This window comes from Canis lupus, chromosome 12, assembly GCF_011100685.1.
Source record: "Canis lupus familiaris isolate Mischka breed German Shepherd chromosome 12, alternate assembly UU_Cfam_GSD_1.0, whole genome shotgun sequence".
In the NCBI taxonomy this organism is placed as follows: domain Eukaryota; kingdom Metazoa; phylum Chordata; class Mammalia; order Carnivora; family Canidae; genus Canis; species Canis lupus.
Genome location: NC_049233.1, coordinates 48446090 through 48471661, shown reverse-complemented (window position 1 = coordinate 48471661; position 25572 = coordinate 48446090). Strand labels below are relative to the sequence as shown.

General features: G+C 34.0%; 1 protein-coding gene across 4 annotated transcripts in view; it reads left to right on the top strand.

The window, feature by feature from the left end:
• The window catches only part of RNGTT (RNA guanylyltransferase and 5'-phosphatase), a 362370-nt gene that overhangs the window by 50733 nt on the left and 286065 nt on the right, over positions 1-25572 (top strand). For all 4 annotated transcript variants that reach the window (XR_005368010.1, XM_038554709.1, XM_038554708.1 and 1 more), the window contains exons 5-8: positions 6661-6736; positions 8018-8258; positions 15518-15627; positions 16824-16925. Coding sequence is in view for 3 of the 4 variants with exons in the window: in XM_038554709.1 (XP_038410637.1) it covers positions 6661-6736; positions 8018-8258; positions 15518-15627; positions 16824-16925 (529 nt within the window). In the remaining variant the exon portion in view is untranslated. The remainder of the gene's footprint in view (positions 1-6660; positions 6737-8017; positions 8259-15517; positions 15628-16823; positions 16926-25572) is intronic.

The following is a 25572-nucleotide window of genomic DNA, read 5'->3' as shown; positions in this document are numbered from 1 at the left end:
CCGAAGGCGGTGATAAAACCGCTGGGCCACTGGGACTGCCCTGAATATTCATTTACACTAGGAAAAATAGACTATAAATAAATGTCACATAAAGTCAGGTTTTGGCCCCAAATGATTTACCAGAAACCTTAATTTTTTTTATAGCTCTTCATGGAGGCTGTAGTGCATTTGTTGTTTGCATGTACAGAAATATCTGTCTTCAGAATAAGAATTTTGGGGACTGGAGAAATTAAAAAATCTGTTAAAAGAGAAGTAGCTGATTTCTTGGTAAATAGTAAATTGTATGATAGATATGTATCCAATACCTCTAATTTAGGTATTTCTAGTTATCAATACTGTAACAGATTCGTGAATATGTATTTTCATGAGTAGCATATATTTATTTTGGTAAAAAGCTTTTTTTTTGGTTTAAAAAATATTTAAGATAACTTTGTATAGAATAAGTTCTTAATAATTGTTAGTTTCTTTTTTCTGTTCTTATTTTTTTTGCTCTTTTAGACCAGAGCATTTCATCCTCAGCACTATTGCCATTTTGGGTTGGATAATTTATTTTGGAGGGCTCTCCTGTGCTTTGTAGTATGTTTAACAGCATCAGTGGCCTCTACCCACTGGATGCTAGTGGCATCCCACCAGTTGTGACAATTAAAAATGTCCCCTAACATTGCCAGGTGTCCTCTGGGAAATACTGATTTAGTCTGAGATCCTAAAAATTAATTTATCTGACTAGTGAGATAAAAAGGAAATTACGTATATTGAAATAAGGCTTTATTTAAAAACAGTTTGCCAAAAAAAAAAATAAATAAAATAAAAACAGTTTGCCATTAACCTTTTCTAAGTCACCTCTTCGTAATTTATATTTCCAGGATATGTATTCCTATTGTTATAGCTCATCCTTCTGTCCTTTTGCTGGAGACATAGTTTCTCTCTCTCGTTCTCTTTTTTATTTTTTGAAAGATTTTTAGGTAATTTCTATAACGAATGTGGGGCTCAAATTTACAGTCCCAAGATCCAGAGTCACTTGCTCTGTACTGAGCCAGCCAGGTGCACCTGTTTCTTCTCTTCATTTGATTTTTAAAGAAAAGTTTTCCCTTAATATGTATATTAGTGTTAATATTTTTTGACATGCCATATAAACTTATTTCATTGTATTAGCTTACATCGAAAACAAAGACAAATTTTGATAAGGAGTTGACTTGAAATAGTTAATAGTGAGCTAATCTTTAGATGTAAACTCTGCTTTCTTGCCACTAGGTGGACCCATTCTCATAATCAATTGAGGAAAACTGAACGCTTTTTTTTTTAAACATTGAAGCCATATCATACTAGTAATCAGTGAATTTTTTTAACATCAAATATATGATCTTCCATAGTTTTCTGCAGAGATTTGTTTCAATGAGGTTTTTATTATTTTATTATCTTACTTTAAAACTCTAGTCATCTATTAATGTTTTAAAGTATAATAAGACTAAAACTTTACATATTTGCATAATAAGGAATGTTAAAAGAGCTGTGTTACTTTCTTAAATTATATTTCATCACATGACTTAATCACTTAGTTGGCAGTTATTCTTACATTTTCTATTTGTAAAAATATCTTGCTGGAGTAAAAATTAGATGCAAAAACAGTAGTGGTTTAGGTGAGAACTATGTTTACAGTTAGAATATTTGTTGCTTAAATTGGTCTGAAATACAAAGTAATAAAAGGAAAAGTTATATGTTAGGTTAGGATTCATGTTGGACAAAAGGTGTAACTTTCTGTAACTTTTGAGGCCCCTTTTCTTAAAAAGCAATGGAGATAATAGAATTTATAGTTTCATGATTATAGTCATTTATTTCTAAGGGGCATCGTTTCCTGTTCAAAGTTGATCTCTATTTTTTATCTACTCTTTAGAAACTTCATTTCAGTTGTGTCCTTGTTATCCATTATTGTCAACCTCTGTGATTAACCCGGTTCTTTTCAGCCTGTAAACATATTTAAGTCTCTCATATTAAATGATATTCACCCCCCCGCCAAAAAAAAAAACAAAACCCCACACCTTTCTTCTTGTTTTATATTTCCCCTTCCTCTTCCCAGCTGATTTTTTGAAAGATTGATACTTGAATTCACTTATTCCCATTCACTGCATTGCAATCTGGAGTCCTCCTCATGCACTCTTAAACAAATAGTGACTTTCACTTCTAATTATTATGTGACATTTAAACAGCTGAACAGTCATGTCTTGAAACTTTCTTTTTTTGTTGTAGATGACTCCATGTTCTCTTTGTTTTCTTGAGCCCATGGTAGTTTATTTTTAGTCTTTTTTATAGTTTTGCCACTTATTCTTGAAAGGTTGATTTTCCTCAGATTTTATTATTAGTTTTCTTCTCTTATTTTACATACCCATCCTTAGTGACCTTATACCACAGACCCCTTCCATAGTTGACTATGTGTTGATGATTCTTTAATCTTCAGTTCCAGCCACACCTGTGAAGCTCTTTGCTATTTTTTCCAATACTTTTAAGTCCCAAAAGAACCCTAAACTCCTCGTCACCAGCTGTACTCATTACCCTGCGTATAAGACTGATGTAAACTCCTGTCCTTCCCAAGCTAATAAATGGTGCTACTGCCCACCAACATCAGAGAACCAGAGACTCCTTTTATATCTTTTCTCTCTGTTGACAGTCATTCACACCCCAGATTGGAGATTCTGTCTTAAATATCTCTTCAGTCTGCCTCCCCTCAATAACCTTATCACCATGAGCCTTGTCCCTCAGACCCTTATCTCACACATAAATTACTGGGATGGCTTCCTTATTGTTTTTCTTACCTTTATTATTGCTCCCTCTCTGTCTTCTGTTGAGCTGCCATTGGAGTGGGTTATTTATTTATTTATTTGTTTATTAAACCTTTATTTGTTTATCTTTAATCTTTACACCCAGCATGGGGTTCGAAACCACAACACTGAAATCATGAGTCACATGTGCTTCCGACTGAGGCAGCCAGGTCCCCCAGAGTGTTTTTTTTAAAACATGATAATTTAATTGCCATGCTTAAAAATTTTTAATATCTCTCCATTGCCCTTATACTGTCTTTAGTATTGGATACAGTACTAAACAATTCAGGATATTGTTCTTTTCATTGCCTCCAACTGCATTTAGTATTACTTTCTTACTATATATTGCACACTGTAGCCATTCTAATTCATTTATAGTTTGCCATATGTGGTGTTTTGATTCATATTTTTATTTGCACAGATTGCTTTGTCTGCAATTCCTTTGTATTCTTGTTAATTGGGTATTGCTCATTGACTAAAGTTTTTATTCTAAATATTAATGATTATTTCTATGAATATAGAAATAGATTTAGTTTAATGATTATTTCTGTGAATATAGAAATAGATGATTTAGTTTAGTTGATGGTAACTCTAAGATACTGGTTTTCAAAATTTCAAAAAATTTTTTTTTTTCAAAAATTTTTTTTTATGTAGCAAAGGCCTTTTTTGTGTTTTTTTCTTTTTTCTTTTTAAGATTTTATTTATTTATTCATGAGATGCAGAGAGGGAGAGGGAGAAGCAGGCTCCATGCAGGGAGCCTGACGTGGGACTCGATCCCGGGTCTTCAGGATCACACCTGATCCTGGGATGAAGGCAGCGCTAAACCGCTGAGCCACCCTGGCTGCCTGCTTTTTTTTTTTTTTAAACTTAAAAAATTTTATCTATTTATTTGAGACAGAAAGAGATATGTAGAGAGAAATAGAGCACCAGCAGTGGGGAGAGGGAGTAGCAGGCTCCCTGCTGAGCAGAGAGCCCGATGCAGGGCTTGATCCCGGGACCCTGGCATCCATGACCTGAGCCAAAGGCAAATGCTTAACTGACTGAACCACCAAGGTGTCCCTGGGCAGAAGCTTTCAAGTTTGATATAGTTTCATTTGTTATACTTGCTTTGGTTGTTTGTGCTTTTGGTGTCCTATCCAAAAAATTCTTGGCAAGACCAGTGTGGAGTAGTTTCTTCCCTACATTTTTTTTCTGGAGTTTTATGGCATTGAGTCAGATTTAAATCTTTGATCTCTTTTGAGTTAGTTTTTGTGAATGGTGTAAGATAGGTGTCCAGTTTTTTTTTTTTTTTTTTTTTGGCATCTAGTTTTATTGTTCTGCGTGAATACTGTTTTCATTCCCCATTGAGTGTTCTGGGTTCCTTTATTGAATATTAGTTGACCATATATGCAGGAGTTTAATTCTGGGTTCCCTATTCTGTTCTTTTGGCCTATATGTCCATCTTTATGCCAGTACCATACTGTTTTTAATAACTACATTCTTATAGAATAGTTTGAAATAAGGAAGTATCATATCTTTAGTTTTGTTATTTTTCCTCAATACTGCTTTGGCTGTTCAGGGTCTTTCATGGTTCCATGCAAATTTTTGCATATTATAGATTCTGTGTAAATGAAATTTACATATATAAATATATATATCCTCATTGCATTTATTAGCAATTCATTCATTTTTATGGCTGAGTGGAAGGTATTGAATGGGTATACCACATGTTTATCCCTTCACCTGATGATTGACATTTGGGATGTTTGCTATTTTTGGCCATTATAAATAAAGTTGCTGTGGACATTCATCTTTGTATGTCTTCGCACACATTTTTGTTTTTCTTGGGTAAATAACTAGGATTAGAATGTCTGGGTCATTTGATGCTGATATATGTTTAACTTTTTAAGAAATTGCCAAACTGTTTTGGCAATTGTGTTGTTTTATAGTTCTACCAGCAATGTATGAGGGTTTCAATAACTCTGCATACTCACATTTGATATGGTCAGTCTTTTTTATTTTAGCTATTTTAATTAGTGTGTAGTGGAATTGCATTGTGGTTTTAGTTTGCATTTTCATGATAATGATGTAGACTGCCTTTTCAGGTACTTGTTAACCATTTACACATATTCTTTTATAAAGTATCTTTTAAAATCCTTTGCCCGTTTAAAAATTATTAGAGTGTTTGTCTTATTATTTAGTATTACGAGTTCTTTATATATTCTGGATACAAGTTCTTTTTTTTTTTTAATTTTTTTTCTTTTTTTTTTTTTTTTAATTTATTTATTCATGATAGTCACACGGAGAGAGAGAGAGGCAGAGACACAGGCAGAGGGAGAAGCAGGCTCCAAGCACCGGGAGCCCGATGTGGGATTCGATCCCGAGTCTCCAGGATCACGCCCTGGGCCAAAGGCAGGCGCCAAACCGCTGCGCCACCCAGGGATCCCTGGATACAAGTTCTATATTAGATATATGTAATGAGAATATATTCTGTGGCTAGTGTTTTTATTTTTTTCTCTTTTTATTTTTTTTCTTTTTAGAGAAAGCTTAAGCAGGCTCTATGCCCAGCGTGGAATCTGACATGGGGCTCAATCTGACAACCTTGAGATCATGGCCTTAGCCGAAATTGAGATTTAGGACACTTAATGGACTAGCTACCCAGACACCCCCTAGTGTTTTATTTTCTTAAAGACATCTTTCAAAGAGCATTTACCATTGTGAAGTAGCCCAATTTATCAATATTTCCTTTTATTTTGTTTTATCCAAGAAGTCTTACATTAAATTGCAAAGATTTTCTTCCATATTCTCTTCTAGAAGTTTTGTAATTCTTAACTTTTAATTTATATATTTGATTTTAGTTGTTCTCTATTAGGATGCTTTATATTGCAAAGAAAAGAGTAGTTTATTAAGGTATAATCTTAAATGGCAGATTATCTTTCCATTAAACATAACAAGAAAAGCTTCATTTTTGAGGTTTGCAAGATAGTGAGTTAAGTAATGTCATGTTAGTAATGTCAACCAAACTTTTACTTTTTCAAAGTAGTTAAAATGATTTAAAAATGCAGTCATTTTTTAATTTATGAAGCTCATTTGCAGCTTTTCCGAATGTGGAGGTAGACCCACATAATCTTGAACACATACTGAAACAAGATTTAAGAAAAAATTCTTTTTCTCAAGTTTTTCTCTGGAAAGTTTATTTTATTTTTTAAAGATTATTTATTTGAGAGAGAGAGAGGCAGGGAAGAGCCAATGGAGAGGGAGAGAAAGTCTTAAGCAACCTCCACACAGAGTGCAGAGCTGGATGTGGGGCTTGATCTCCCAACCATGAGATCATGACCAGAGCTGAAACCAAGAGTTGGATGCTTAGCCAACTGCGCCAATCCAGGCATCCTCTGAAAGTTTATTTTAAATATTATTAATTAGTGTAAAGATACTGTCAGTTGGTTTCTAAAAGAACTTCAAGGTAGTTTTATTTTTATTGTGCTGTATATCCATCAGTTATTTTCTAGATCCAGTGAAGTGTTGTGTGTATGTGTGTGTCCACCTTTTAAAGTTGTATGTTTGATAAAAAATACTATCTTATCTAAAGTGCTTGGAATCTGTTAGCTTTAAGAGAAATTTTTCGGCCTTAGAGTCTAAAATGATTTGTAACCAATATATACTAAACTTTTAGCTAGTGAGATAAATTAGATGCTAAGCAACTTAAACTGAGAAATTACTAATAGTTATAAGAAAGGGTCAAAGTTTTAAAAATGTAGTTATTTTATCAAATCATTAAAATGTTTTGATTGCAGGTTGGAATTTTAAAGTAAAATGTGGCTTCTGAAGTAATGTGTTAATTTTAAACCAAAGCTGCTTTATTTTCTAGGTGTTCATTGTACCCATGGTTTCAATCGCACTGGTTTCCTCATATGTGCCTTTTTGGTGGAGAAAATGGATTGGAGGTATTTGTTTCTTGTTATAATGGAAGAAGACTAGTAATTGATGATATATTTTATTAATTCTTTTAGTTTTAGCATTTTATATTACCAAATTTTTGATAAAGTTATGATTAATAAAATTTAAAATGGTTTTCGTTTTAGACTTGATTAATCTTTAAAACACCATTTATTACCTGGTATGTTGTTCTAAGTGGCACTGTAGTTGAATATTTATGGATTTTTATACTATGTCTTGTCTTTTCCAGATTTTTTTTTACATATTCCAGAATAATCAGATGCAACTTTTCTCAATATTTTTTTTGTATTCACCTTTGGAAGTTACTGTTGTTGTTATTGTTCTTTCTTTTCTTTTTGTAAGTAAGCTAGCAAATGCCCAACATGGGGCTTAAACTTACGACCCTGAGGTTGAGTTGTGTGCTCCACTGACTGAACCAGCCAGACACCCCTTGTTCTTTTCATTTTTAATAATACCTTTTTTAATAGCTGTTGAATATTAGGAAAACTTATAATGGTATATGAAAGGAGGTATTTTGGGACAGTTACTGAATTTGAACCAATCAAACAAACATGTCTTTATTGAAGTGTCTGTTTAGATCCTGAGAGAACCTGAAATTGCCTGAAATTCCTGAGTGAATGGGATATTACTACCTGAATTTTCTTGTTTACTGATTGAGGGTCATTATTTTTGTATATAAATATAGAGGGTCCTTCTGTGGATATAATCAGCTGAAGTACACATATGATTGTGTATTTCTCTTCACACATCCTCTGGTTCTCTACTACGTGCTTTTCCAGGTCTGTCTTTCTGGCCTTTGAGATGCTTTCAACAGTAACCCCAGACTACTGTGTTAGTCTGTGGTTTTGCCTCTCTCTGAGGACCTTTGCTCTTTTACCTGGGTCTATTGAAAGTTCTTAAAAGCTAACATGCTTTTACTTTTATTCATATTGCTACTCACATTTCTTTGATTTTTTTTTTAGAGTCAGACCTCAATCTTCAAGGCTTTATTTAGAATTTTCACAGACTTTACCTGGGTCTCTTCTATATGCTCATTGCAGCTTACCTTTAGATTACTTTAGGGATTATCAGTGTATCTTATATTTAAGCTGTTTCAGAAGAAATTTGTCCTTCAATGATTGAATGCCTTCGGTGTGGGGAATATGATTTGTCCATTTCATAAACCTATATTATACTTCATTTGGTACCTGAAATAGAATGAGTGAGTTTTGATAAATCTACATAAATGAAGAGTGGTGAGGAAATTACATGGTGTTTGTTTTCCATAGTATTGAAGCAGCAGTTGCTACTTTTGCTCAAGCCAGACCACCAGGAATTTATAAGGGTGATTATTTGAAAGAACTTTTTCGTCGCTATGGTGATATAGAGGAAGCACCACCCCCACCACTATTGCCAGATTGGTGTTTTGAGGATGATGACGAGGAAGATGAGGATGAGGATGGAAAAAAGGAATCAGAACCTGGGTCAAGTGCCTCCTTCGGCAAAAGGAGAAAAGAACGGTTAAAACTGGTAATGTTTCAAAATATTATAGTCTTTACTTTTCTCTTCTGCAAGCTTATTGAGATTTCTGTGTTTAGCTAGATTTGTAAAGTTACTTCATTCTGGCTGTTTCTAAAGATTCTTGATAGCCATGAGTCTGCATTTTCTATGGGAAAAGTTTGTTGAGTAAGTTCATTTTGTTTTTGATTCGTAGGTAAACCAAACAACTCTTACATATTAAACTGAGAATTTACTATTTTTTTCTTGTAAAGTATTGGGAGATTCCAGCTACATAGTGAAATTTTTTACTGATGCTTTACAAAATTGTCATATAGTTAAAATAACTTTACATATAAATTCTACTCTTTTCCATGGTTGGTATTTTCATATTTTCTGTAAAGTTGAACTGAGAAGACTCTTCTATGGACAACTCCCACTAATCTTCTTACTTCTATGGACAACTCCCATTAAAAGGCCTAACAAAAACCATTAAGAATTCTCCTCTCAGGGGGACACGAGAGATGCTGAGAAGAAAAGTACTGATTGTACTTCTATATACAGGTATATGGTATATAGGTCAAAGGGAAAAGTTAGGCAAAGTGTGGAGATAATGAAATGTTAATGAAGTTAGTAATTAAGGAATGTGGGATATCAGTTGAGCAGTACAAGATACAACTCCCTTATTAGTAGGCAGTGATTCACAGGCAAGGAAGAAGATGCCTTTTTTTTAATGTAAATCATATGATACAGTCAGTTGGGATTTTTAAAAAAGTCCCTTATTTGAAAAACATTGTTTTAATATGTATATACACATTTCAAACTTCAAGACTTTGAGGCCACTGAAAAGTATTAATTGTTTTGAAGCATAGAAATAATTTAAAAAATAACTTAATTCTCTTAGTCTAACTCATTGATTACTGAATCACATACCTAGAAAAATAATTACATTCTAAGAAAAGGCTAATAGCATAATATAGCAGAAATGACTACCTTCTTACAGTATCATTTTTGTAAGGAAATTTAACTATATTTTTTAAGGCTAGCATTAGCCATGAGCATATGCTAATGTGTTTTTGAATTATAGTATTTGAATGTGTGAAACAGTGTATTTTTAATTTAATTTTATTTTTTTTGTGTGTGTGAAAGACTTTATTTATTTTTGTGTGAAAGAGTTTAAAGCGAAGAATTATTATTTTGCAAACTTGTGCTAAAATTTGCAGTCCCCCACACCCCCAGCAGAAAGGGTCTTAAAAATGATGTTTATTTTATAATATCAAGTACCATTTAATTTCTAATGGTAGAAATTAGTTGCAAATGAGCTTCAGCATAATTATGAGAAACATAGCCAAGATGGGCATATTTCGTTAGGGAAAATAAATGACATTTAAAATAAAATCCCCAATCTACTTTTTCCTATTTTGTTTTGTCAGTTACTAGGAGGAGTGTTTTGAAAATTTCCAACTATGAAGGCACCACAGTGGCTTGGTTGGTTAAACATCCAACTCTTGATTTTGGCTCAGGTCATGATCTCAGGGGTGTGAGATAGAGCCCTCAGTTGGGGCTTCGTGTGGGGCGTGGGGCCTTCTTGGGATTCTCTTGTCCCTCCACCCACTAAAATAAATTCTCCACTGTGATTATGGATTTATCTGTTTCTCTTTCTGGTTCTGCCAAGTTTTGCTTTATGTATTTTGAGGTGATATCATTTAGTTTATACAAATATGTGTAGAAGATTGTTGTATCTTACCTGTGTCTTCACTTTTAGCAAAAAAAAAAAAATTCTAATGTTAGTATGATTGATTGCCCAAGCATTCTTTTGGATAGTTTTTGTATGGATTATCTTTTTTCTATCCTTTTGCTTTCAAACTTTATCTTTTATTTAAGGTACATGTCTATAGGTATTGTGTTGTTGGTTTTTTTTTTTTTTAATCCAGTGAATAGTTTTTGCCTTGTTGGAGTATTTGGTCCATGAACATTTATTTTACTGTTGTAATCAGATTTAACATTTAAAGTCTTACTCTCACCGCCCCACCCCAACTCCATTATGGTATATTCCTTTTTATCTTCCTTTCTTTATGCTTAATTGTTTTTATATCACCCCAACCCATTGCTTGTTAGTTATACATTCTTTTGCTATTCTTTTAGTGGTTATTCAAGATTTCAGTATGTATCTTTGACTTAAAGTCTGGTATATATTAGTACTTTTGCCACTTTTTAAACAATGCAAGAATCTTAGGACATTTGGTTGCATTTACCTCTTTCTGCCTTTTTGTTTTTGTGTATCTTAGTTCTACATGTATCTAAACACGTAAGACATCATCATCATCATCATCATTTTATACGTGAATATTCAGCAGAAAAACCCACATATTTATCCTTTCTGGTGCTGTTCTTTCTTTCATGTATGTTTGTGGTTCCATTTGGATAATTACTCTTCTCACTGAAGAGCTTTCTTTAGTATTTTCTTTATTGTGGGTCTACTGTAACACATTCTCTCAGTATTTGTGGAAAAGTGTCTTTTTCCTGCCATCATTTTGAAGAATGTTTTGGGTATAGAATTTTGGGTTGGCACTTTTAAGATATCATTCCATAATCCATTTCTATTAAGAAGTTGCTTCTCTGAAGCTAGTTTCTTTTTGTTTTTGATTTTCAACAATTTTACTATGATGTTTCTACTTAGAGTTTCCTTTGTGTTTATTCTGCTTTTTGTTTATAGTGATTCCTGAATCTGTGGTTGGATTTATTGTTGTTGGTTTTAGACAATTCTCAGCCATTATCTTTTCAAATAATGATTCCCATTCATTCTTTTTCTCTCTCCTTCTGGGACTTACCCAATAGACTACCCCCCCCCCCCAAATTCTAATGTCTCTTATTTTTCTATATTTTCCACCCCCTGCCCTTTTTTTCATTTTTCAATGTGGAGATGGGCCTGTCTTCCAGTTTACTTAATCCCTCTTTAGCTTTGTCTAAACTGATGTTAAAATAATCCATTAACAGAAATTAACTCAAACTAGCTTAAATAATAAGAGGAAATTACTATAAGTTCAGGGATAGGACTCAAATCCAGGAATATAGCTGGATCTCAGGAAGGGACTGGAGCCTGGACCAGAAAGCTATTTATTTAGAACCTGGTTTCTGCTCTTTGTTCTTATTTTCTCATCTTTGCTTTTCTCTCCTATTTCTGTTTCTCTCCTTTTGTGTCATCTCACTAGTTTTGTCTTTCAAAACTGGCTTTTTGTTATTCCTTGCTTATCTGGGAGCTTATAACCATCCTGTACCTTCTGAGCTTACATGTTGTAATTTTAGCCACATGAAGAGATTCTGAATCCTAATTCCAAATTGCCAGAAGAGAGAATCTGATTGGTTCAGACTGAGTTAATGATTTGCTTATGCTCCCATCAGCTTTGGCTGGAGTGGGATGTTATCTTGTAATGTCATATAACATGGTTGTTAGGGTCCTATCTTCATGGATGAGAGGCAGCTCTTAATGAGAGCTATTTTGCCACCAACCACAGTGGATGTCTCCTTTACCACAGTTGAGTGATATAGCTGATGGAGTTAGTCTGAATGGAAGAGGAACTTTTGAAAGAGGCCAGGAATGCAAGTGCAAGTATAGGAGAATGGTTTATACTACCCCCATGGGACTTGGGCAGTGGGAGAATGAGTAGTTTTTACTTAAGAGAGAAGTGGTCTCCTTGGTGGAGAGTTAGCTCTTAATTAAGACATAGGGAATGGGGTACTCATGAAAAAGGTTGAAGTTTTAGGGAAGGTTATTTATGAAAAAGAGATTCCAGGGTTTATATTGGAACTCTTTGGGAAGGTGGTTAGTCATAAGGTGAACCAAAGAGAAGGAGCTCCAAAGCAGTGAGGATAGATCGACCATCAGAGAGGAAAGACGACTGAATACTTGATTTTGGGTGATGTCAACAGTATGCTTGAAAGACATGAGAAGTAATTGACAAACGATTGGAAAACTTTCATTTTCCTCTTATTTCTATCTGAGTTGAAGATAACAGAGACAGTCCCAAGAGTTACTAATTTTTGTAGCTCCAGCTCAACACAATGAACTTATTTTGGTTTGAGACTTTATTTTTGTTAGTTTCCCTTTCCCGATTCATATTGATATGACTATGACTTGAAGTGATGGACTGACTCCTTGTAGTGAATTCTGATAGTTCCGTTTGGGTTTTTAACAGTGGTACATGTCCTGTACTTGGCCTTCACATTCCTGACACCTTTGCTCATCTTTTGAGCACATGCTACTATTGATTTGGAAAAGTATGACTTACAGTTATGTTGCTTGCTCCTTTGAATCGATATCTGGGATCATCTGTTTGAATAAGACTGTTAATGCATTTTCCTCATTATTAAAATATCCGTGTTACACCTTACATACATACTTGCTCACTCATTCTCTCTACATACACACCTTTTATAATTTGCACCCCCCATCTTCTATACAGTTTTCTGTTTCCCTCTAACTGATCTCTGATTCCTTTTGTCCTTTTTGTGGCAGCCATATGAATTTCCATGTTAAGCCTGACAGACTGTTAATGAAATGCACTTCTTTCATCTTAAGCATACATTATCTTCTTTTCACTTTTGATATTTCTTTATTCCCACACACTGAAATGGTAGTTTGTTAAAAAGTGAAAGTAAATGTCAGTGACTTTGAATCTCAGTTGTAGTATGTTTGAAAATAGTTCCAGACTTAAGACATTGCTGTTTAGATTTAGTGATACTTTTTGAAATTACTACATAATTTTGAATAATATATTTTTGTCAGAAGAAATTTGTAATGACAGTAAATAGCAAATTAAGTTAAAAAGTTAGTAAATAGTATTTGTGTATGGAGTACACCATGCTTACTGTTTCTTTTTTTTTAATTTTTTTTAAAATTTTTATTTATTTATGATAGTCACAGAGAGAGAGAGAGAGGCAGAGACATAGGCAGAGGGAGAAGCAGGCTCCATGCACTGGGAGCCCGATGTGGGATTCGATCCCGGGTCTCCAGAATCGCGCCCTGGGCCAAAGGCGGGCGCCAAACCGCTGCGCCACCCAAGGATCCCCTGCTTACTGTTTCTAATGGACTTATTCCTACCATTTTTTACTTAATAATAATTATTGCAGAAGTTGGGAAAGATAGTGAAAAAAATGAATGCATTGTAGGAAAGATTAAGAAAGAGGAAATATAAATGGAGAGGCATTTGCAAGATGGTTGGAGTTCTCTTTTATAATCAAGCTTATATAGTTAAAATGTGCTGAGGCTCAATATTTATTCTGGTAAATTAAAATACTTGGTTCAGCTGCATAGAATTATTAAAATATTTCTGTAAAATAGTAATATTTTATTTTAAAATATTTAAAATATTTTAAAATATTTCTGTAAAATAGTAAAATCTAATAGTAAAGTCTAATATTGTGGGAAAGTGCTTGGTAGAATGTTGATCATATTCCTATGTTTTAGTCCTTTTTATTCCTTCTTAAAAAATGAAATAATGTTTATTTGTTTAGGGATAATTTATGCTAATTGTTCTTGCTTTTCAAATTATCATTGATTTCTTAACTTTCCTCAGGAAATACACGCTCATGAGTGAACCTTCTTCATGTAAAACTTAAAAAAATCCTATGCTATTAGTACCTTCAAAATAAAGATGCTGAATGTTAAACTCTCTGAATGCTTTCTCCTTTTAATTAGTATATATAGGATATAATTTTATAAGTTTATGGCAGTTATCTGAGTATCTCAGTTACTAAATATACTAAAAATATGTTGTGAACCTGGTTCTTTTTCTCCTTCTTTAGTTATTATACGTAATGGTTGAATGATTCTAAAGCAGAACTTTCAGTGATTGGTAGAAAGTGGTGATGGTGTAATACGAAAGGAATGATATTCCTTAATCCCTTGGCTCACGAAATCTACAAAGTAGACTTATTTAAGGAAAATAGAGTTGATGACATAAAGGATAACTATAAAAAGCAATTCAGAATTAGGGGCAAAAAGTAGAACTAACGTCTGCTGGATTTTGACTCAGGACGCTTCTAGATTTGACAGGCACGTATGTGGACTAAATACTGTGTTCTTTTTTTCTTCCCAAGTGGCTCGAGTTGCCAAGTCTTTGCCAGAAGGTTGATCATTGCAGCTTGTAGACCATATTTTTTATTCCTTAATTACATTAACAGCTAGAGTTGTTTTATGGATTTTTCTTGAGACTGATGCCAGCCCTTTTATGGGTCTGAAAGTAATTGTAGCATGAATCTAGACTGTATTTTTAGTCTTTAAAATTTCCAGGAGTGTTCTTTATTTATTTGATATATAAATTTTCCATCTGCTCTACTTCTCTGTAATATTTTAAAAATATGCTTGCTATGAAATACAATAAAACACTTCATGTAGTTCTGAGTTCAAAAATTTAGATTAAAAATTCAGTGATGAGTAATAGTGTTTGTTACATCCAATGACTGTAGTTTAGCCATTTTGACTGACTGTTATACTCTTCTTTTTTTTTTTTAAAGATTTTATTTATTTATTTGACAGAGAGAGAGTGAGAGAGAGACAGAGATCACGAGTAAGGGTAGGGCCAGAGGCAGAGGGAGACGCAGGCTGAGCAGGGAGCCTGATGCAGGACTTGATCCCAGGGTTCTGGGATCATGACCTGAGCCCAAGACAGAAGCTTAACCGACTTAGCCACCCAGACGCCTGTCTACTGTTAAACTTATTCTAATTTACGAAGGTATATATTATGGGTGTTTATCTCTTTAAAATCCGTACTCTATCAGTAGTACAGTTCCTCTCTCTGTCCCCAGTGAGAGTCATTAGTGAATGGTATAGTGTGGACCTGGGTTAGATTCTATTTTTACTCCTGAATAAATTGCATACAGTCTCATTTACTTATTTGTAAAATAAATATAATCTACTTTTCAGAGCTGTTGTAAGGATTAGAGAAAATGTATAGTGTCAGATCCTCTGCCTAGCTCTGGGTAAATGGTAGGTAAGTTATTATTACTGTTATTAATAAGTAGTGTCTGTGGAGTGCTTTGACAATATGATATAGACACTAGGCTTTATATGTACATTGAAAAGGATATGATGGAATAAGGAAAGCAAGTATACAGTCCCAGGGGAGGTTAATAGAGCTTTCTGGACTAGACCAGAATATATGAAAATATATATATGAAATGTATTTCATATATTTGCTCAGACTTATGAAAATAAGCAAATCTATCTCTCAGTCTGGTCTTTGTAAATAGATTTTGAACACTAACAATATATATATTTTTTTCATTTTAAGGGTGCTATTTTCCTGGAAGGTGTAACTGTTAAAGGTGTGACTCAAGTAACAACTCAACCAAAGTTAGGAGAGGTACAACAGAAGTGTCATCAATTCTGTGGCTGGGAAGGGTAATAAACATTTTCAAGTTTTAAATAAAAACTTACTCATACTCTGAAACATTTTACCTTAATGAAAACATTGACTTAGCTTCTTTGCTCCTTGAAGTTTGAATTTTTACCTAGAGTGCTTAAAAAAATAGCAAGCAAGAGTTTATCAGATTTTTCTCAAGACCAACAGTTGAGTCAAAATTAGATGACTAGACATAATTAAATCACTCAGATATGTCTTCCTAATGGAACAGAAGGTTATTTTTGTCACTGCCTACTGTTTATTTTATGTGTTGATTCTGTTGCTGATTAATGTTTGGGTTGCCCATATCATTGTACTGAGGGAGAAGAGGTAAAACTTGAAGACTTAAATGTACCTCATTTCCCAGTTTTTCTGTAATCCAGTTTTCTGAAACCTGGGAGAATCAGCTTTAAATATGTTTTGCCCCTACCGTGACTTGAAAATATTTATCAGACATTTCATGGGAGGGGATTCAGGAGAGAGTTTTCTGCTCTGCTCTCTTGCTGTCCAGTCTTAGTCTACAGTCACTTCTATTGGTCATTGCCACCTGTGGCAGAAGATTGTTGTACAGCTAGAATATGATGAAACAGGATTGATAATTGTTAAAAATTCCTAATATAAAGAACTTTTGAACTGGTACACACAGATAAATTAGCCAGAAATAATTTTAACTAAAAGATGAAAATGATAATGAAGTAATATTGATTTTAGTGCTGTGCTAAACCCTTGCCAGTGAACTTTAGTTTTGACCTATATTTCTCCTGTTTTGTCACTTCTGGGCATCTTTTGAGCAGAAATTTGCCAACTTTGTGGAGTTATGCCAAGTTGGCAGAGTCATGATGGAGGGATATGGGGTCGAGAATAAGATAATTAAGGCAAGCAAGATTTAAGCTTCTTCCTGAAGTAGAAGTTTTGTAAATGTACTTCTTTACTGTTAGATCATGAATATTAATATTTAAAAAGCCTAATAGTTACAGTATATAGTGGCAATTAGAATCTTGTTAACTTGAGTCTGAAATGTCTAGAAGATGATGACGTTTTGTTAGCATTCTTGGGAAAGCTGATATTCCAGTTGACATTAATCTCATGATGGGGAGAATGTTGTGATAAATGTGTGACTAATGCGAGATTGGTTTAAGATGTATTGCTTTGTGTGGATGCCAGCCATAATAGTAATAAAGTGTTCTTCTTTAAGGTCTGGATTCCCTGGAGCACAGCCTGTTTCCATGGACAAGCAAAATATTAAACTTTTGGAGCAGAAGCCATATAAAGTAAGCTGGAAAGCAGATGGTACTCGGTAAGTTAGACTTCTAAAAAAAGTTATACAAATAACTCTAATGCTTGAAGAATACTGCTTTGTTAGAGAAGGTTTATACTCTTGGGAGTGTGAATTTCTGACTTGAACAGCAAAATAATCATGTTTCAAATATATAATTTTTGTTTTCCTAGTATTCTTAGTTATGTAATTCAGTTTCTTTCATTCTGCTATATTATTTTTGGTTTCAGAGTTCTTTTTTTTTTTTTAAATGGATTTTATTTTTTAGTAATCTCTGCAGCCAATGTAGGGCTGGAATTCACAACCCTGAGGTCAGAAGTTGCATGTTAACACCTACTGAGCCAGCCAGATGCCCCTCAGAGTTTTGTTAGTTTGACATAAGTTTATACCAAATTTAAGTTTGAAAGTGGTTTCTCTTGATAATACTGTGCTTTTTGGTGTGTCTGCTGCCCACCACCTTGTGTTTAATGGTGGTTGAACATTTCTAAAACTAACAGATGTGTTGTCAGTTTATAATCTAAAAATTACCATGTCTCCTTGATATTTTGTTCCTTCGAATATTTTGTTCTGTATTTTGTTCCTTTGAATAGTTTTTCCTTTTAATCTTTGCTAATACTTTTTGTAATTTTATATACTTGTGAGAGTATTGTATTCTTACAACAAAGCTTAGTTTCAGGTTTTATATTCCTATACTTTTAAATATCTATTAGTGTAATTTTATACTTCCTCAATAACATTTAACTTTTTCTTTCTCTTTTGTAATCACATTTTTATAGCTTTGCCATATGTTTTTTTTTTTAAAGATTTTATTTATTTATTCATGATAGACACAGAGAGAGAGAGAGAGGCAGAAGCAGGCTCCATGCAGGGATCCTGATGTGGGACTCGATCCCGGGACTCCAGGATCACACCCTGGGCCGAAGGCAGGCACTAAACTGCTGAGCCACCCAGGGATCCCCTGTATTTTTTAATTCAAATGTTCTAATGGTTGTAGTAATTATTTTAATAGATATTAACTTTCTCCTATTAACTTTTTCATAATAAAGAAAATATTTCAGAATAATTAAGATAGCATATATATAATTAGTTTTTTTCCCAGCTTTATAGAGATATAATTGACATATAATGTTACATAAATTTAAAGTGTACAATGTATTGATTTGATACACTTACATATTGCAAGATGATTACTATTCGCTAGTACTGCCATCTACTTCACATCATGACCTTTTCTTTTTTGTGGTGAGAATATTTAAGATCTGTTATCTTACCAACTTTCAAGTATATAGTACAATATTATGTGTTATAATCACTATGATGTATATTAGACCCCTGGAACTTATTTGTCTTGTAATTGGAAGTTTGTACCCTTTGACCAGTTTCACCCCATTTCTTCTAGGGTCTCAGCCCCTGGTGACCACCATTCTAGTCTCTGTTTCTATCAGTTTATTTTTTTTTAAGATTCCACATGTAAGTGATACTGTATAGTATTTGTCTTCCTCTGACAGATCTTATTTCACTTAGCATGATGTCCTCAGGGCCCATCTGTGTTGTTGTAAATGGCAGAATTTCCTTCTTTCCCATGGCTGACTAATATTCCATTGTATTTATATAGCACATCTTTCTCTATTGACGGTAACTTAGGTTCTTCCCATATCTTGGCTATTGTGAATAATGCTGCATTAAAAGTGGCAATGCAGGTATTTCTTTGACATGTTGTTTTCACATTTTAAATGTTATTTTGAAGATGATATAGGTTGCACTTCATTTTTGTGGGAAATTTTTGAATGTCAACGTGACAATTACACCTTTTTTATCATGTTATCTTCATCTGTATTTTGCTTGTGCTAACCTTAAAAGATGCGTATGAAGATATGGAGTGGGGCAGATAGAACTTGATTTTAATATTGGGTGAATATAATGATACTATTTCAACATGATCTCCTTTTTAGTAATAACATTTTTTTTTTAAATAGAGAATATATTGAAGTATTTTTTCATTTAATTTGTTTTTCTTTGTTGGAAATGATCTTTCCTTTCAATTTAGCATATTCTAGCTTTTTTTGGGGGGGGAGATTTTATAGGTAATAGGGCTCATGAAACAAAGTTCAGAAAATAACAAATGAAAAGAAGAAAATAAAATTAAAGAGTGATTCTCATCACCTAGAAATAACCCTTAAATCATTGTGGTCTTGATCTTATTCTTTGATTATAAAGCAGTTTATATCGGGGTGCCTGGGTGGCTCAGTTGGTTGAGCATCTGACTCTTGACTTCAGCTTATCTTGGTCTTAGGGTCTTGAGTTCAAGCCTTGTACTGGGCTCCATGCTAGGTGTGGAGACTACTTTAAAAAAAAAAAGTTCTATTGATGCTTCATATAGTGAATACAAATAGTTAAATAACAAGTATGTTTTAGGTATATGTTTATTTTTAAATATTATTTTGAATTTAGAAATGAATCTAAAAAATTAATACTTGATAACATTTTAAGCTATAGTATAGAGACATACAGTTAATTTTGCCCTGTGTGCTCCTGGAAGTGTTCGTTTTACAAGGATGAATCTCTTAAGGATGGATACAGTTAAAGATTTAGATCTAGACAATTTGGATAATTTGTCCCTTCCGTGCCCTCCTCCCTATGAATGTATAATTTTGAAGGATAAAAATTAGCTTCATTGCTTATTTTCAGAATGTTAAAATTATATTTAATTTTTTAGATTAGAATAAGCTTGGAATCTGAATATTAAATTGGTAGTAAGGATTAACAGAAGTTGATGAGTGTGTGTGTGTGTGTGTGTGTGTGTTTTTTTTTTCTTAAGGTAGGCTCCATGCCCAGTGTGGAGTGCAATGCAGGGCTTGAACTCATGACCCTTAAATCAAGACCTGAGCTGAGATTGAGAGTTGGACACTTAACTGACTGAGCCACCCAGGTGCCTCGATATATATATATTTTTAATAGCTGCATAACAATGTCTTAAGGTTTATTAATAGATATTTAATATTGTAACAGTGTCCTAGGTTTATTTTGTTTTTTATTTCTAAAGATTTTATTTATTCATGAGAGACACAGAGAGGGAGGCAGAGACACAGAGGGAGAAGAAGGCTCCCTGCGAGGAGCCTGATGCAGTATTTGATCCTAGGGTTCCAGGGTCATGACCTGAGCCAAAGGCAGAGGCTCAACCACTGAGCCACCCAGGTGCCCTACTGTCCTAGGTTTATTAACCACCTCTGAGTGGAGAAGGAGTAAAAAAAGGTGAGGAGCAAAGATGCCCATCTCCAGACTTATACTATAAAATGGTTTGGGGATTTTGGACTGAGACATAGTTTTGATCCAATGAGTTTCATAATCTGTGTATTTTTTACTTTCTACCTTGTCTTCTCCATAGTATCCAGGCTATGATCATGGCAAACCTTGGGCAAAATAACAAAATCAGTTTAATTTGTCATTTGTATTTCCTAATTTTGTTTATTTTCCCTTCCCTGCTTCATAAACTCCTTTCCCCATGTCTTCTCAATAATGTCAGACCTCTAAATGATTAGCTAAATAATTTGAGCTAAGATGTTTTTTTTTTTTTTTTTTTTTTTTTTTTTTTTTTTTTTTTTTTTTTTTTGAGCTAAGATGTTTTGATTGATAATGGAAATATCTCATTTCTCATGGAACTGTGCTCCATCAAAACAAAAGGATACCCTCTAAGTAATTATTTGAATTACTACTCTGTCTTAGGATACTTTGTTCTGGGAGGAAAAACATTTATGTGAGATATTTTCTGGACTAGTGCAAAATCTTTCTTTTGCACAGTAGGATTTAAGGCCAATAGCATGGGAGGAGGACTTTCTGTGATTACTGGGTAAAAGAGCCTCAGGGAGCTGTAGAATGGTCTAGGGGCCCATGGAATTAGAACAGCTGATTAACAGCCATGAACCCTAGACTCTATTTTATTTATTTACTTATTATTTTTATTTATTTATTTTTAAAAAATTATATTTATTTTCATTTTTTTATACTTTTGTTTTTTTTTTATTTTTTTTTATTTTTTTTTTATTTATTTATGATAGTCACACAGAGAGAGAGAGAGGCAGAGACACAAGCAGAGGGAGAAGCAGGCTCCATGCACTGGGAGCCTGACGTGGGATTCGATCCCGGGTCTCCAGGATCGTGCCCTGAGCCAAAGACAGGCACCAAACCGCTGCGCCACCCAGGGATCCCTATACTTTTCTGTTAAAGGTATTTCATGACCTTTTGGTACATTGCATGGATTGAGTACAGAAGAAAGTTGTGTTAGGAAAAGTGTACTGAGGAGTAGAAAGAGCACAGAGGTAGAAATTGAAGACTTAGTTTCTGATCTGTCTTTATCCTTTACTGGTTTGGATAAGGTTCATTTTTGGTAGTAATATATGCCATCTTTTTTTTTCCCCTAAGATTTTATTTATTGATTTATTGAGAGGAAGAGAGAGAGCGAGGGGGAGGGAGAGGGAGAGTGAGAATCTCAAGCCGACTTCCCGCTGAGCATGGAGCCCAATGTGGGACTCAATCCCACGACCCTGAGATGATGACCTGAGCCGAAACCAAGAGTCAGATGCTTAACTGACTGAGCCACCCAGGCACCCCATGCCATCTTTTATTAAATAGCTGTATATGTTTTCTACTTCATAATGTTTATTTGAAGCCTAAATGAGAAAGGATGTATAGAAATGGCTTTTTTATTTACTTATTTATTTATTTTTAGGATTTTATTCATTCATGAGAGACACAGAGAGAGAAAGAGAGAGGCAGAGACACAGGCAGAGGGAGAAGCAGGCTCCACGCAGGGAGCCTGACGTGGGACTTGATCCCAGGTCTCCAGGATCAGGCCCTGGGCTGAAGGTGGCGCTAAACCACTGAGCCACCTGGGCCGCCCTAGAAATTTGGCTTTTAAATTGAGGAATGTTCTAAATGAAATGTACTGTCAGTTTCCCAATATTAAACATATTAGTAGCCCATGTAGATAGAGGAGCAAATAAATATATGAGCTCCTCTTACTTCATGTTTATAAACCGTATGTACGACAGTCTTTTCTAGTATGGGGTATCTGCTTCTGTGTCTCTAGTTTCCAAGTTGACTTGTAGTACGTATTAGATATTTTTCCTGTTTTCACTGTATTTTGTACTTTGTTTATAATTCTTAAAATACTAGCTTTAATTCTGGATTTAAGCAGTAATATTACCACATAAAATATATGTATACACACACACACACACACAAATGTTTTTAAAAAGTCTCAGCACATACAAATTATTTACCTTCTTTCTTGTTAGGTAGTTCTGTTGAATTTGTCTAGAGTAGGTATTGGACTATCCTCGTAGTCCAAATCTTGCCCATGGCTTGTTTTTGTGAGTTAAGAATAACATTTATATATATTAAATTTTTTACTGTGGTCAAATATGTATAACGTAAAATTCACCTATTCTTTTCTTGTCTCCCTGTACAGACACCTTCAGATTTTTATTATCTCTTTATTTATTGTATTATAATTGACATACAATATTACTCTTTTTTTTTTTTTTTTTTTTTTTACTTTTTAAATTTATGATAGTCACAGAGAGAGAGAGAGAGAGAGAGAGGGAGGCAGAGCAGAGACACAGGCAGAGGGAGAAGCAGGCTCCATGCACCAGGAGCCCGACTTGGGATTCGATCCCGGGTCTCCAGGATCGTGCCCTGGGCCAAAGGCAGGCGCCAAACCGCTGCGCCACCCAGGGATCCCGACATACAATATTATATTAGTTTCAGGTTTACAACATAATGATTTTATATTTTAAAAATTCACCATTTTAACATTTTTAAATGTGTAATTCAGTAGCATTAAGTATGATCACATTGGAATGCCTGGGTGGCTCAGCAGTTGAGTGTCTGCCTTTGAGTGTCTGCTTTTGGCTCAGGGTGTGATCCCGGTCCCAGGATCGAGTCCCATATCAGGCTCTCTGCATGGAGCCTCTTCTTCCTCTGCCTATGTCTCTGCCTTCTCTCTGTGTCTCTCATGAATAAATAAAGAAAATCTAAAAAAAAAAAAAAGTATCACGTTGCTCTGCAATCCATTTTTATATTTTTATTTTTTTCATTTTTATATTTTTAAAGAATGGTTTAAAAAAGAATTTGTGACAGACTGTATGTGGTTTGTAAAACTTAAAATATTTATTATCAGGCCCTTTACTGAAGAAGTTTGCTGACTCCTGGTTTAGACCTATGCTTTCCATTACACAATGGTTACTGAGTAGTAGAAACATGCCTAGTCTGAAATGAGATGTGCTGTGAGTATAAAATATACACCAGAATTCACAAATACTAGAATGTATAATATATCAATAATTTCTAGTATTGATTACATGTTGAATGTTTTGAAGTAAATAGCACATTTTAAAAATTAATTTTACCTGTTTCTTTTTTACTGTGGCTACTCAAAAATTTGAAACTACCCATAGGACTCATGTTATATTTTTGCTGGATAGTGGAGTAGACAGAGAAGGACATTATTTTTTTGTCAAATTAAAATGAGATTAGACTGAGGGAGAGATAAGAGGCATGCTAGCTTGATGTGTCATGTCATATAAAAGCCAACTCTGAATGGAAATGTGCAGTAGAATAGTAGAGGAAATTTTAACTGATGAATCTGTAATTGAAAGAAGCATCTTAATCCTCTTTTAAGTCAGGCAAAGGCATAATTTAGTTTTTACATGCTGCTTAGGGTTGCTACAAATCTACATGGAATTCTGAAGAGCTTTGAAAATCATAGGCCTCTGTCCCATGTAGTGCAAAATACACATTTGTTTATTTTTAAAACTAAAATTGACAATTGGGATCCCTGGGTGGCGCAGCGGTTTAGCGCCTGCCTTTGGCCCAGGGCACGATCCTGGAGACCGAGGATCGAATCCCACGTCGGGCTCCCAGTACATGGAGCCTGCTTCTCCCTCTGCCTGTGTCTCTGCCTCTCTCTCTCTCTCTCTCTCTCTGTGACTATCATAAATAAATAAAAATTAAAAAAAAATAAAATTGACAATTAGGATGAAATTGTAAGAAAGATTTAATTGAAAAGCAAAAAAAAAAAAAAGACAGTTTTTTGTTAAAGATTAAAGAAAGATAATTTTCATTATTTAATATGTAGTGATTTTACTGTTCAATTTAGGGATGTCTTTGAGGCAGCGTGGGATCAGAATGATCACAAAAATGTGTTCAATAAAGCTCTTATAATTTCCTTGGTGTGAGATGTTGGACAGAATTTCTTTGCCTTTTTTTATGTTGTTTATCCATCTATATGATGAAATGAACAGTAATTACCCCATAGGCTATTTTGATTATTAAGTGAAATAATGTATATAAAGTATCTACCATGGTGCTGGCATATAGAAAATGTTTAGTAATTTTTTTTGTTTGTTTAGTAATTGTTAATTCATTTTTAGTTGACTAAGCCTCTAATTTCAAACCTTTGTGTATTTGCAAAGGTTCTATATACAGCATTAGCAAAATCACACGGCAAGTTTAACTGGCCATAAAATTGCTGATGGTTTGTTTGCATTATAGTTGATGCAAAAAAGAAATTGGGGTACATGCACATGTTCATGTGTGAATGACAGAGAGATAGAGAGAGAGAGAATGTGTTAGGTTGGAATCTAGGAGTTAAAATAAGTAACCCTGTTCTGGAATTAAGATTTTTTTTTGTTTTGTTTTGTTTTAATACTATTAAGCTTCAGTCTCATTTGTAACATGCAAATAATAACCTAAAATCTAGAGATCCATTTAAAAACTTATGCTTTGCCATCCAGTTAGGAACTTTAGTTTGCCATCCAATTAGTAACTTAGAAAAATCAAACTCTAAAAAAGTAGAGTTGCTGATTGAGTAAGGACACTGGGTGATGAACATATCAGATATTTTCAACAGGAAGTGGTCAAATCTTAGTGCAGTGAAGTTTATAGTGAATAGTGAATTTCAAGGCAAAAAGAAAAAAGCAGTATTTCACTGTTTTAATTTTTAAATTCCTTTGTTCCATTTGTTTCTTTTTTTTTGTGGTAAATATTAAAGTAAATAATTTCTTGCAAAGTAAATAATTTCTTGCTATCTGAGCATCTCGTTGAGAGGAGTCTGTCATTTTCCCTTGAGGAGGTATGACAGAACTTCCTTCAGTTTCTTATGCTCTCTTCCTCCCTTCTGGCTCCTTCACACACATTCTTTGTGCTTTGGGAGAAAGTGGACACCTGTGTCAGGAGCCCACTGCTGAAATACTGCCTTCCATTTCTCTTATTTTAACCCCGACTTTGTGAGAATTACAAACAGGGTCTTTATATATATGATATGTTAAATGCATCAGGATCTAAAGTTTATGCTTTGGATGTGTTGTGTGGATATTAAGAGAAGCAGGAATAGAAAGGCAATTGGAATGTGTCAGGCCTTCCTAAGAATTGTTTTGAGAAAAATACTGAAATTTCATGTTGGGCATGTGATTAGTGGAAATAAAAACATGAGAAATTTGTGATTAATGAAAACTATGACATTAAAATTGATTGTATTTGATATATGACTAGTAAAATATGGATATATACATATTTTGGAACTATTTAAGGCTTAATGATAGGTGTGTGTTTATAATTCATTTTTAAAATTATTTCTTATTTAAATTCAGTTAATTAACATATAATGATT